The sequence below is a fragment of the Rosa rugosa genome, chromosome 2 (assembly GCF_958449725.1).
Source record: "Rosa rugosa chromosome 2, drRosRugo1.1, whole genome shotgun sequence".
Lineage (NCBI taxonomy): Eukaryota > Viridiplantae > Streptophyta > Magnoliopsida > Rosales > Rosaceae > Rosa > Rosa rugosa.
Window position 1 is genome coordinate 41632672 of NC_084821.1, and position 13917 is coordinate 41646588.

At 38.5% G+C, this 13917-nt stretch overlaps 1 protein-coding gene and 1 pseudogene across 2 annotated transcripts; both read left to right on the forward strand.

Moving 5' to 3' along the window:
- LOC133730770 (DNA-directed RNA polymerases IV and V subunit 2-like) overlaps positions 1 to 4824 on the forward strand; it is a 34242-nt pseudogene extending 29418 nt beyond the window's left edge.
- Positions 4825 to 7651: 2827 nt separating this feature from the next.
- On the forward strand, positions 7652 to 13308 carry LOC133733948 (leucine-rich repeat receptor protein kinase HPCA1-like). 2 transcript variants are annotated; one of them, XM_062161606.1, is made up of 19 exons: positions 7652 to 7900; positions 8195 to 8312; positions 8405 to 8476; positions 8711 to 8785; positions 8874 to 8945; positions 9050 to 9211; positions 9321 to 9395; positions 9714 to 9785; positions 9889 to 9960; positions 10047 to 10115; positions 10229 to 10303; positions 10405 to 10476; positions 10655 to 10792; positions 10925 to 11406; positions 11474 to 11610; positions 11720 to 11851; positions 11935 to 12154; positions 12259 to 12494; positions 12599 to 13308. In XM_062161606.1, the coding sequence occupies exons 1-19, from the start codon at positions 7798 to 7800 to the stop codon at positions 13052 to 13054; spliced, it is 2838 nt and encodes a 945-aa protein (XP_062017590.1). In that variant the 5' UTR covers positions 7652 to 7797; the 3' UTR covers positions 13055 to 13308. The 2 variants fall into 2 exon arrangements, with proteins under 2 accessions (XP_062017590.1, XP_062017591.1); XM_062161607.1 differs by lacking the exons at positions 7652 to 7900; positions 8195 to 8312; positions 8405 to 8476 and having other exon boundaries at positions 8711 to 8783.
- Positions 13309 to 13917: the final 609 nt, after the last annotated feature.

The following is a 13917-nucleotide window of genomic DNA, read 5'->3' on the forward strand; positions in this document are numbered from 1 at the left end:
GCAAAGGGAATTAGAGACTTCTTTGCCAAAACTTGCAATCCCTTCTCACTTATGTGGCCTAGCCGCTTGTGCCATAAACTTGGAGAAGAATCATCTACAACATTCAACTCTCCTTTGCATATCTTGCCATATGTCTTGTAGAGGGTACAACACAACTTCCCTCTAGCAACCACTAGTGATCCCTTGGTAAGCCTCCACTTTTGATCACCTCCATGATGATGAAACCCTTGTCGATCAAGCACACCGGTTGACATCAAATTGAGACGTAGACCTGGAACATGTCTAACATCTTTCAACACAAGCTTGTTGCCCAAAACGGTCTCAAAACAAATATCTCCAATTCCTGAAATCTTGGAGTAGCCATCGTTGCCCATCTTCACAATCCCAAAGTCACCACCTTTGTATGTAGTGAAGTACTCCAAGTGTGGAGTGGCATGGAAAGAGGCTCCGGAATCAACGACCCATGCAACACCGGGACAATCATCAACATGTAGACATTCACCTTCAAGACAAAGGAACTCACACTCATCATGAGACACGGAAGCTGCAGTGTTTTTCGTGTCATCCTTGGGTTGATGAGTATTGCCATCTCGACCCTCCTTTGGATCCTTCTTCAACTTGTTGCAATTCTTCTTCATGTGGCCAAAAATACCACAATGATGACACTTTCCATTGAATCTTGTCCTCGATCTGCTTACACTCCTTCCATGGCCTTTGGGACCTCTACTTTTGCTCCTTCCTCTATTCTCCGCCACAAAGACTTGGGTATTGTCGGAGCTTGAAGATTTTCTTCTAGTTTCTTCATTCAACATGTTACTCTTAACATTATCCATAGACAATACACCATTTGAAGCGGAATTACTTACAGTTACAACGAAGGTTTCCCAATTGTCCGGCAACGATCCCAATAGCAATAAGGCTTGCAACTCATCATCAATCTTCATGTCCATCGTGGCCAATTGATTGATTGTACTTTGGAAGTTGTTGAGGTGCTCGGTTACTCTAACACCATCTTTGTACTTCATGTTTACAAGCTCCTTGATTAAAAATGCTTTCTTGGCAGCAGTCTTCTTCTCAAACAAGGACTCCAACTTCAACCACAATTCATGTGCGTTGGTTTCTTTGGACACATGGTGGAATACACTATCATCCACCCATTCGCGGATATGACCAATGGCTTTGCGGTTCATCTTCGTCCAATTCGCATCCGAGGTCTCTTCTGGCTTGGCCTCCTCTCCTTCGATTGGCTCATGTAAATCTTTGCAATAGAGAATATCCTCCATTCTCGGCTTCCATGTAATCCAATTAGAGTGGTTAAGTCGGATCATGGTACTCCTTGAACCTTCCATTCTAACGCCCCTCACGAACCAAGGGCTCTGATACCACTGTTGGGAAAATTAATAGAATGGAAATAATAACCCCAACCACAAAAGGATAATATGCAAAGAAATAAAGGGGTAAAAGAAAGAGAACACCGGATATAACGTGGTTCGGCAAGGTGCCTACGTCCACGGGGCAGCAACAACAAGAACTTCCACTATGATAAGGTGGGTACAAGAGATACACAACTTCAAGAATACTACTTGAAGGAAACTCTCTCTCTCACACTTGTTTTGCTACCTAACAACTACAACACTCTCAACTTGGAGTGGACACTCTTCACTCTCAACTTGGATGAAGATGTGATTGGATTGGATCAGATGAGACTTAATTGGAATGGGCAAATGACCTCTCCTTATATACAACAAGGAGGAACTCTCTAGATGACTTCATTAATGCTCCATTCAACCACCTTCATTTAATGCTCCTTCATGAATCTTCCACATTCATCTTGGTCCAAGCACTTCAAACTCTAGAACCAAGAGATGTTTGACCCCTCATAAATTCCTTGTGGGAAACTAGAATATATTATTCTAGAACCAATAGATCATTCATGAACATTCTTTGAATTTGGTCTGGATAATTAACAGTCTTAGGTGGAAATCAAAAGAGATGAGCAGCTCCGGGAAGTACGCATATATTCTGATGCCGGAAGGATTCTGCGTCCTTTCCTGGTAGTTAAGAATTTGAATAAGATTAAAGCATCAAAAGGGAAAAAACACACGTTCCAAGATCTTCTTGGCAATTAATGGAATAATGGAGCTCATTGGAGCATAAGAAGAAGAGGATTGCTGTACAGCATGGGACGTCAAGCATCTATTTATGGAAGACAAGCGGAAGTCAGCAGTCAAGTACACACACTGTGAACTGGACCTGTCATTTTTGTTAGGCTTGAGTTGTGGTTTCGTTCCCTTTTCAAACCATGATCATGCAAGGAGGGTTCTATACCAGTCTCAGAAGCACTCTCAGCAGGCCATTGGTTTTTCTACTACAAATCCTAACCACAGAGTGGATACTCTGTCTCACCAACTACACTACCCTCTGAGGCCGCTTTTTCATACTATGGTATCTGATTGCCTTGGCCAACCAGGAAACCCAGTGAGCCATAACAGAGTTATGCCCAAGCCTGAATACTTTAATGGCCAAAATGCAATTGTTGCGGTCAATGTGCACCTAGGATATAACCAAGAAGATTCTATTGTGATGAACCGCGCATCTGTGCAACGTGGTATGTTCAAATCTTAGCACGTACGGAGCTACAAGGCTGAAGTTTAAAACAAGTACGTTCTCATTGGGAAAAAGGAGGAAGCCAGATGACTGTATAAATTTTGGCAAAATACAGAGTAAATTTGGAAGTGTTGACAGCCTCGATGATGTTGGATTCCCCTGTATAGGTGCATATCTGCAGAGTGGTGATATTATTATAATAATGTGCAGTGAATCTGGTACTATTCATAGCATCAAACTGGGGCATACTGAAAGAGGAAACGTTCATAAGGTTGTACTTTCCTCTAATGACGAGGGAAAAAATTTTAGTGTTGTATCCTTAAGACAGGTATGTTTTCCTATGCAGTTGATTTCATATGTTATCTTAGACATCTATTTACATTGCCGCATATCTTCAAATGCATATAAACTTATGTATTTTGGGGTGCAGTGTGGTTTGTGGTTAATATATCATGTGTGTGGAAGATGGCAGCAAAATGCCTGTAATCTTCTGCAGATGAATTTGACATCGATTAGTGTGTTGTATATCGCCTGCCTATTGCCTTCTGTTTTTACTTATGTGAAACCAAATTCCATAGACTAATGACATTTATAATTTTTTGGCTTAGGTTCGTTCTCCCTGTCTTGGAGACAAGTTCTCAAGCATGCACGGGCAGAAGGGTGTCCTAGGATTTTTGGAGTCTGAAGAGAACTTCCCTTTCACAATACAGGGAATAGTTCCAGATATTTTAATTAATCCACGTGCATTTCCTTCACGACAAACTCCTGGTCAACTCCTAGAGGCTGCTTTAGGGAAGGGGATTGCCTGTGGTGGCTTAATGAGATATGCAACTCCTTTCTCTACTCCCTCTGTTGATGACATCACAGATCAGCTTCATAGGTAACTCTTCGTTCTATTCATATGACTTTTAACTTTATTTTATATTTGACAATTCAATGGGGGATCTGACTTCTTTGAACCACACTGGAAACCTGCATTTCTGTGGTGGCTTCTTTGAAATGCGTTTCTCTATGGACGTGCCTGCAAAATTTATTGCCTGTCTTTCCTCAATTTCGAAAATGAGAAGTATTATAGGAAATTTAAACAACCAGTCATCCATATGAAAAAGAGGGTCAAAATTTGATCATAAGAAACCTTTGTCAGTTGAATAAATGTGAATCTGTTAATGGTTGTTCCTGGGGTGCCGTAAAGTTGACAAACTTGCTTGGATTTGAGGTTTGTTGAGTTGAGTTGTATATTATGTGTTGTGATGAGACATTTACTTCTTCGATTTTTGGCAATGTTGCTGAGTCTACATCACGTCTGGACTTTTATTACATGTTTGCCACTATAAAAGAGTGGTTTTCTTCTGTTTTATAAAAACTAGCAAAATTAAAAGAACGTGAAAAAGTGTTCAGTACTGTGTGTCTTGACTCTAGTATGTTCGTGCCATGAACCTTGCAAAATGTAATGTATTTTGCTACTATGGTACCAAGTACCACTGTTTTGTCTCTTCATTTTTCAGTTATCCATTCTTTTCCAAGTGGAATTTACATGGTTACCTACACGATTATTCTTATGTTGAGAAAATAATATTTAATTAGTTATTGAACTCCCCACCTTCTGCTCCCACCTTTTCTGGATTAGAGTGATTCATGTAGTGCTTAATATCTTTGACAGAGCTGGATTTCAAAGATGGGGAAATGAGAGAGTATACAGTGGTCAAACTGGTCAAATGGTTCGCCAACTGATATTTATGGGCTCAACATTCTATCAACGTCTCATTCGCATGTCTGAAGACAAAGTGAAGTTCAGGAACACTGGGCCAGTTCACCCTCTCACCCGGCAGCCAGTGGCAGACAGGAAGAGATTTGGTGGGGTAAAGTTTGGTGAGATGGAGCGCGACTGCCTTATAGCCCATGGAGCATCAGCAAACTTACATGAACGCCTTTTCACTCTTAGTGACTCCTCCGAAATGCATGCCTGCAGCCTGAAATGCAAAAAATGCGGCTAATGTGATAGATGGAACAGTTGATGGCAGTAGAATCAGGGGTCCATATTGCCGGGTCTGTAAGTCTGTTGATGACATTGTCAGGTTGAATGTTCCATATGGGGCCAAGTTATTGTGCCAGGAACTTTTCAGCATTGGCATAAGTCTCAAGTTTGAGACCAGGCTCTGCAGAGTGAGCACTAGAACTCTGTTTTGGGAGCGCTATAGAACTTTGTTTTGTAAATGACTATGCATATCTCTCAGTTACTGCCCCGTAGGTTTTCAAGGATTCTAGTTCCAGTAGTTGATTGTAATTTCTAACTCTTTCAACTTGTATGTTTTAGTTTTGTATGTTTTAGTTCTGTGTGACTATGTCATGAGCATAATTAGGCTTTCTTAATTGGCTGGGGCCCAAAACGTTTTACTAATGGTTGCAACATTAATCAACTAATTTGCTGGATTTTGTCATGTTGTATTCACGTATACATTTACATCATCCCCTAAGTAGCTAGCTAGGACTAAATTATTAATTACTGTTGGAGTGTGGTTGCAGTTGTTGATTTTGAATTGCTTCATTTGATTGTTTCAGAGATGATGACTACGTAAAGGTAATGACTTTCTACCAATCCCGTGTTAATGGGTGTACTGATAACTTAGTTAAAACCTTTCTGGGGATGGTTTATTCAAGATCATCCTTCTCATGCTGTTTCCTCTGTTCTTTGAGCAATATAATTCCATTTCTGTGGGCCAATGGTTTGAACATGGAAGTTGGTTAAATTTTTTAAAAGTTTTGGAATCTGACCATGGACTATCCGAGGGTTCATATCTCGATAGACTTAAATAGGCTGCATCTGAGTTGCTTCTTCACAGATTGTTTGTTCTACACAGCAAAAGTTGGCTAGTAAGGTGACTAGCTAAGAAGGTTTTGATGCCCATTTGCCATGAAGTAATGGGCGTTGTGCCACTCCTGTGTTTCGGCTACTCCTGTTAATCCCATTCTTTGTTATTGCAGCAGAGGGAACTGTTCAGGAGTGAGTTTTATCCAACTTCAAGCTAGAGATATGTCATCTTTCATCATGTTATTAATCAGTTTAGTTCATAGGTTTATGACAGGCCTTAATATTTCTTCTTTAGCTTGCTTGATAGCACCTTTCTGCATTTCCATAGTTAACTTGTTCAGTACTAGCCATTTTATAGATGTACTTGCTGCTTCTTGTCCACGAGACAGTTGTCTTAAGAAGCACTAAAGAGTTTCGATTGACATTGACTTATAGAATGTAATATTGTGAATTCCTCAAGTCAGTCTCAGATCATTAATTGCTGAAGAACTATAAACGTACTGATGGAAAGAATCTGATGCAGTTAATGCTATTACGGGACTCCAGCATGAGTGCGGCATGGAAAGTTGGAATGGTTCAGATCCTTGTGGCAATCCCAATATGTAAGTTCGTAGTCTCCACCTTTTTTATTCAAACCTGCCAGTTTAGTGCCTAGACAATCCTAGATTGTGGTGAATATCAACTTAAAAATCGGAAATAAAAAGCAAAAGAATCATGAGCTTAATTAGGAAAATGGAATAAAAAGCAAACCTTTCAAACCCATATGTCTGCCAATGTTCTGAAATAAAAAACAAAAGAATCAGTAAAAGGAAAATGGAAGCAAGCAATTTATATGAGCAATTTGGTATCTGCCTAATACCATGAGCATGGATACAACTCGGTTATTCAAAAAAAGAAAATTCACCCTTTCAAAAAAAAAAAAAAAAAAAAACATAAATAAAAAAGAATAATAATAATAAAAAATTATGAGCTTAATTAGGCCTTCTTTTTTTTTTTTTTTTTTTTTTTTTTTTTTAGGCCTTCTTATTAATTGGCTGGGGCCCAGAATTTTTACTAACGGTTGCAATATTATCAATCAACTAATCTTCTGGATGAACTTGGTTGAGTCGTATTGTATTCACGTCAACATTTACATCATCCCCGACCTAGCTAGGACTAAGTTGTTGTTGTGTCGTTGTTGATTTTGAGATGCTTCATTTGATTGTTTCTGAGATGATAACAAGTCAATGTTATAAGGGGATGACTTATTCAAGATAATTAATGACTCTACTAATTCAAAGTTAAGGATTTACTAATAACCTAGTTAAAATGTCTGTGGGGATGACTTATTCAAGATCATCCTTCTCATGCAGTTTCCTCTGTGTTAGAGAGGAAATATCCCACATTGGAAAAGTGACAAATAAAATATAACTTATAAGTGGGTGGATCTCACCCAATTGTACCGAGGTCTTTTGTGATTAAAACCAGTTGAGACAGTATCGGTATAATGGTGGGCCACGGGCCACAATTGTCGCTGTTTAACATGGTATCAAAGCGGGTCCTTCTCCAATTGCGTCTCCACGTAGGCACGTATCATGAGCCCAAATTGGGGTTCCTTGTATTGCCATCGAAATTACCAAGTGTCCAATGTGGGCCTTGGTTTGTATTTACCAAGTGTCCAATGTGGGCCTTGGATTGTATTGACCAAGTCTCTGATATGAGACTTGTGTCACAATTTCCAATGTGGAAATTGGATTAATTAATTTCACGTGTAGACCTAGAGGGGGCGTGTTGGAGAGGAAAGATCTCACATTAGAAAAATGACAAATAAAATATAACTTATAAGTGGGTGGATTTCACCCAATTGTACCGATGCCTTTTGTGATTAAAACCCAACACCTATCGGGTTGTTAAGTTGGGACAGTATCGGTACAATGGTGGGCCACGGGCCACACTTGTCGCTGTTTAACACTCTGTTCTTCGTGCATTTTGTGATTAAAACCCAACACCTATCGGGTTGTTAAGTTGGGCTCTGTTCTTCGTGCATTTTGTGATTAAAACCCAACACCTATCGGGTTGTTAAGTTGGGACAGTATCGGTACAATGGTGGGCCACGAGCCACACTTGTCGCTGTTTAACACTCTGTTCTTCGTGCATTATTCATTTCTGTCATGTTCAGTAATTAATACCTCGGACCCTTTCTATTTCTAAATTATTATATAATTTTTGGACCACTTGGTTCAACTATGGATGGCTCCGTTTGTTACAAGTTTCTAGAATCTAACCATGGACTCTCCAGAAGTCGAATCTGAAAGGTCTAAATACGCTCCACCTGAATTACTTCTTCCTAGATTGTTCTACACAACAAAAGTTGCCCGGTAAGGTGATGAAAGAAGGTTTTGATGCCCATTTTCCAAAAAGTAATGGATCGAGTCACTCAAGTATTACGGCTGCTCGTGTTAATCCCATTTTTTGTTATTGCAGCAGAGGGAACTGTTCAGGAATGTAAGTTTTATCCAACTTAAAGCTACCTATTTAATCTTTCATCATGGAGTCAATCAGTTTTTATTGATAGGTTTATGACAGGCTATCAATCTTTCTTCTTTAGCTTTCTTGATTAGGATCTTTCTGCATTTCCATAGTTTGAACTTATACAGTGCTTCTTGTTCACAAGACAGTTGTCTTAAGTAACACTCATGAGTTTGGATTAACATTAGAGTTATATAATGTAATTTGTAAATTCCTCAAGTCATTCTTCGTTCGTTGAAGAACTAAACTAATGGAAAGAATGTGATGCAGATAATGCTATTATGATACTCAGGGATGAATGGGGCATAAACCCTCCAAGTTGGGTTGGTTCAGATCCTTGTGGCGACTGGGATGGTATTACTTGCACCAATTCACGGATCACTGCTTTGTAAGTTCCTGATCTGTTTCCACCTTATTTAATGCTCATATATTTGCCTGCATCCATCTTCTTTTTATTGATTTGTCTGCTTTTAATTTCAGAACATTGGCAGACATGGGTTTGAAAGGCGGGCTACCTAGTGATATCGAGACATTATCTGAGCTACAGATTCTGTAATTTCTGTCCTACAATTTTCTAGTTGTTTATCATTTGCCATAAAAAAAAAAAGAAAAAAAAGTAGTTTACCACAATCCAGGAATATCTAGGCACTGACTGCTTTGAATAATTTATCATCATTACTAGAATTATGGTAACCACTTTAAGTTGCTTCATCCTCTAATAGTTATTGGTAATAGATTTGTCCATTCCTTGTTTTGTTAACTCATTGATCATCAATTTTCGTATAGGAATCTGGCTTTCAACGAGGACCTGAAGGGACAACTTCGAGCATCAATTGGAAACTTGACCAAACTAAAAACCGTGTAAAAGAAAATCTATGATTTCTCCAGTAGAGTAATATTAGTTTCTATGTGATTGTTTATCCTCCTAACAAATTTTGTTGCATACCAGAATCCTGGATGGTTGCAGATTCTCTGGTCCTATTCCAGCTACAATAGGATCTTTAAAGCAACTTTCTTATCTGTAAAGTTTCCAAATTTTTGATCCCCTGCTCTCCTTTTTCTTGTAATGATATGTTAGGCTGGTATGCAGTAATTCCGGAACTCTTGATTTGTATGCTACTGCAGATCTCTGAAAAACAATAGATTTAGTGGTCCAATTCCACCTTCCATTGGCAATCTAGCCAATCTTGTCTTTCTGGACCTATCGGACAACATGCTTGGGGATTCCATTCCAGTCTCTAATGGGACTGCACCTGGTCTTGATATGTTAAATAAAACAAAGCACTTGTAAGCCCGCTCTTGTTAGTAATTTTAACTTAACATTTACATGGTACCTTGGCATTGTTCTTTCCAATTTATGTCCTTCTGATTCTTTCTGTATTTGCTTTAAATACAGTCATTTTTCAAATAACCAGCTCTCGGGCAGCATTCCACCTCAACTGTTCAGCTCAAATATGCCTCTGATACATTTGTAAGTGTTGTACGTTAAAGCGTTCATTTTCTAGAGGAGAAACTTGAAATATCAGAATGATTAATACAATCTGCAGAATAGAACAGGAAATGTATGAGTTCATGTTTATATGCGTTGCATTTCTAATTGTCTTTCCTTAGTCCTTACTGCACATTTCAGTTTCAAACAGCATTTCTAACTAAATCAAAAGTCATTGACATAAAAACTTAGGAATCAAAGCTAATTTTTTTTTTTTCGTTTTCATTTGGAAAATTCCAATTCTGAACTGCCAAAGGAAACACATCAATTCCATCTGATCGAGTTCTTTTATCTGTGCAGGATTTTTGACAGAAATAATTTTACTGGCAGCATCCCTTCCACACTTGGACTTGTGAAAACTCTGGAGGCAGTGTGAGTAAATATTTCATATCCTCGAGTGAATTTATACCAAGGCTATTAGAGATGTGGTCTATATAGTTATTGAGTACTGAAAACTTTTCTTGTTTTGGTGCAGACGCCTTGATAGAAATTCATTAAGTGGGCCTGTACCTACGAGCCTCAGAAATCTTACAAATGTGTCTGAACTGTAAGTATGAGGGGCATACCAGATAAATAATTCACATCTATTTCAGTAAAGTTTTGAACTGTAAGCTATTTGTAATATGTTTTCAGGCACTTGTCCAACAATAAGCTGACTGGCCAGGTGCCCAACCTTACTCTCATGGATTCCCTCACCTATGTGTAAGTACCAACCAGAAACCATATTACTGTGTTTTTACACAATTAGCTATCAATTAGTTTTTTCTTATAAAGAAAACTGTTAAAGTCATGGCTTATGAAATTTTAATCTGCAGGGATATGAGCAATAATACTTTTGATGCGTCAGATATTCCTAATTGGTTTTCAACCTTGAAGTTCTTGACAACATTGTATGCTTCATACCTTTGTGCTTGTGAGCATGAAATATCAATGATCAGAACACAATAATCAAGTGCTCAAAATTAACATACCTATCAACCCTGTGTGGCAGAATGATGGAAAACACAGGACTTCAGGGACAAGTCCCTCAAGCCCTTTTCAGCCTTCAAAATTTGGAGACAGTGTGAGTATATCATAATGATATTTAGTAGCACCACACTCAATGTAACGAATGTTTCATGAATCTAAATGACTTAGTTTTGAAGTTGGCTCTGCTCTAAAAGAGAACAAGGATAAAATTTCATTTATGCAACTTATATACAGTTGTATAGTTACAGTGATGATCATATGACCTGCTACAGGATACTAAAGAACAACAGTCTCAATGGTACATTGGATATTGGAACCAATATTGGCAATCAATTGAACCTAATTGATCTGCAGAAGAACAACATTGCTGATCTTGCACCAATTGATGAGGGATCCAACTACACATTGATGTAAGAAATAGCACGCATGCATATTTGGTGTTTTCTTTCTTTAGGATGCTGGATACTGAAATATCAACTCTCTAAAGACTAACCAGTTATTTGCTTGTCATATTATTAAAAGTAATCATTCATCTTTTGCAGTCTAGTTGACAATCCAATTTGTGAGGGGAGTCAGAATAACATGGCAAAGAACTACTGTAATGGTTCTCCTACTAATTCCTCGATTTCAACTACACCAAGTAATTGTGCTGGCTGTAGTTCAGGCCAGGTTGCTTCCCCCAACTGTAAATGTGCATCTCCCTATACACGGACTCTAGTCTTCTTATTTGTTTCTTTCTCAAACTTGGATGACATCAATTATTACAAAGCTCTCTCAAACAATCTCACAAGATCTCTTCACTCCAAAAACCTTCCTGTGGATTCAGTTTCACTGAGTCATCCGAGCTGGAGCTCATCTTATCAACTTGAAATTATCATAGAAATTTTCCCATCTGGTGATCAAGTTAGCTTCAACCAAACAGAAAGTTCGGCGATTACATCTGTTCTTAGCAACCAGAGTCTAGAGGGACGTCCAAATTCTTTTGGACCCTACTCTTTTCTTGTTCTTTACACCAACTCTGGAGGTAAATATGAAAACCACATTTATATCTATACTTCTTTCTATCTCTCATCATTTTAAGGTGCCTACAGGATCAAACAAGGGCGTGATAATTGGAACTGCAATTGGAGGTTCTGTGCTCCTTTCATTATTAGTCCTTGTAGGGCTTTATGCTCTCCACCAGAAGAAGAAAGCAGATGAGTCAATGAGTACTGGATCGATCCTTTTGGTAAGCCATCAATAACTTAAAAAGTTCTTAGTGGACTTGACACAGTTTGTTTTGTGATTTCCTGATGAAGGGGGTAGTTTTATTGAGTTAATTTTGTATAATGGAGCAGACAGGGATTCCAAATAGCAGTGCTGCGGGTCCTCAACTAAAAGGAGCAAGATTGTTCTCATTTGAAGAGCTCAAGAAATGCACCGATGGTTTTTCAAAAGCAAATGATATTGGATCTGGGGGTTATGGCCAGGTTAACTTTGATCATCTTTCATTACAATAGAGACTTAATCAAACATCATTACACTATATATGACTTTTGGAAACATTTTACAGGTGTATAAGGGAATTCTTCCAACAGGCCAAATGGTTGCCATTAAAAGAGCTAAACGGGAATCTATGCAGGGAGGAGTTGAGTTCAATGCCGAGGTTGAGCTCCTATCACGAGTACATCATAAGAATCTTGTTGGCCTTGTAGGCTTTTGTTTTGAGCAAGGAGAACAAATATTGCTATATGAGTATGTTCCAAATGGTGATTTGAGGGACAGCCTATCAGGTATTCCATGCACTTGCACTTTACAAAGCTTGTTATAGAAAGGAAAGTATATATTTTACTCTGTTATCAGAAACACTTCTTGATTCATTTCTTTCTTGGTTCAGGGAAGTCCGGAATCAGGTTGGACTGGACGAGAAGACTTCAAGTAGCACTTGGTGTAGCGAGAGGTCTGGCATATCTTCATGAACATGCAAACCCAACCATTATACACCGGGACATCAAATCAAACAACATACTACTCGATAAAGATTTAAATGCAAAAGTTGCTGATTTTGGTCTCTCCAAGTCAATTGCTGATAGTGGAATGGATCACTTATCTACTCAAGTTAAAGGGACACTGGTCAGGAGAAACTCTTTTCACTCCTCTTGCAAAAATACTGCAATGTAGAAATTATTACAATAGTATCTTAAATATAACTGAACTGTGGTTTTCCATGATTATAGGGCTACTTGGATCCTGAATATTATATGACTCAACAGTTGACTGACAAGAGCGACGTGTATAGCTTTGGCGTGGTAATGTTGGAGCTGATAACTGCTAGAAGGCCAATAATGCAAGGGAATTATATAGTGAGAGTGGTACAGATGACAATGGATAAGTCGAAAGATTTGTACAACCTTGATGACATTCTTGATCCATTCATTGGTTTAGGAACAGAGCTGAAAGGTGTAGAAATGTTTGTGGATTTGGCAATGTCTTGTGTAGAAGAACTAAGGGATAAAAGACCAAGAATGGGGGAAGTGGTGAAACAGATAGAGAACATTATACAAATTGCTGCTTTGAACGCCGGTACTAATCCATTGTCCACTTCGGCAAGTTATGAGGAATATGACTGTAAGGACAGCACCGAGGATGTTTACAGCAGACCCTTTGATTATAGTGGAGTTTTTGACGGATGAAGATGGAAGTTTAGTGAGTATGATAATACTTTATAAAATTGAAGTTGGTAAAGTCTGGATTATTTTTAGAATTTTAATACCCTAAATTGATTTGAATGGGGAATTTGTGTTGAACATTCTTTTTTGCAACAAGGAATTGCTAAATATGGAACTGTAGGTTGCATTCAGTATCATATGAGTAAGAAATAGACCAACAAGGACTGCTTCTCTCTTGTCTTGGAGAGATTGTACCCTGTGCAAGTGGAGTTTCTGCATCCAGCTATTTTTTTTTTTTTTTTTTGAGAAGAAAGAAATTAATTGCATTAATACGTAATTTAGATAGTTACATCAGTTCTAAGTACATGGGATAGCCATTGTGGCACACCCGCAACCCAAACTCGAAATGCAGGAAACAAAAGCGCGTTGCAATTGATGTCATCTAAAGAAAAAACGTTTGTTTCAATTGATAAGATTTAGTTTAGGGGAGCGAATCCTACACTTCATGCAAAGTATGACACTCTTCTATGGGAAATGGACAAATTCACAAATAGTTGAGACGGCGAGTGATTGATCTAGGCAGAGAAGTGGCTTTCCAGGCCCCCTGGATTGCTGATTCCAGGTGCTCTGTTGTCTCTGTGCATTCTATTGCGCTTGAACGGCATCAAATTGACCGGAAGCCTTCGCTCCGATGCATAGATCACCCCCAATAATTTGCAACGTATGTAGGCAGGATCCAAAAAAAAAATATATTGCAAACCTCATCTTTTCTCGGCCACAATGCAATGTTTTAATGATTGATTTCTTTCGATGAATAAAAATGATCATCTATGCAATTAGTAAGTCAAACTATAAACAGTGTTATTATAGAAACTTATTTGACTTGA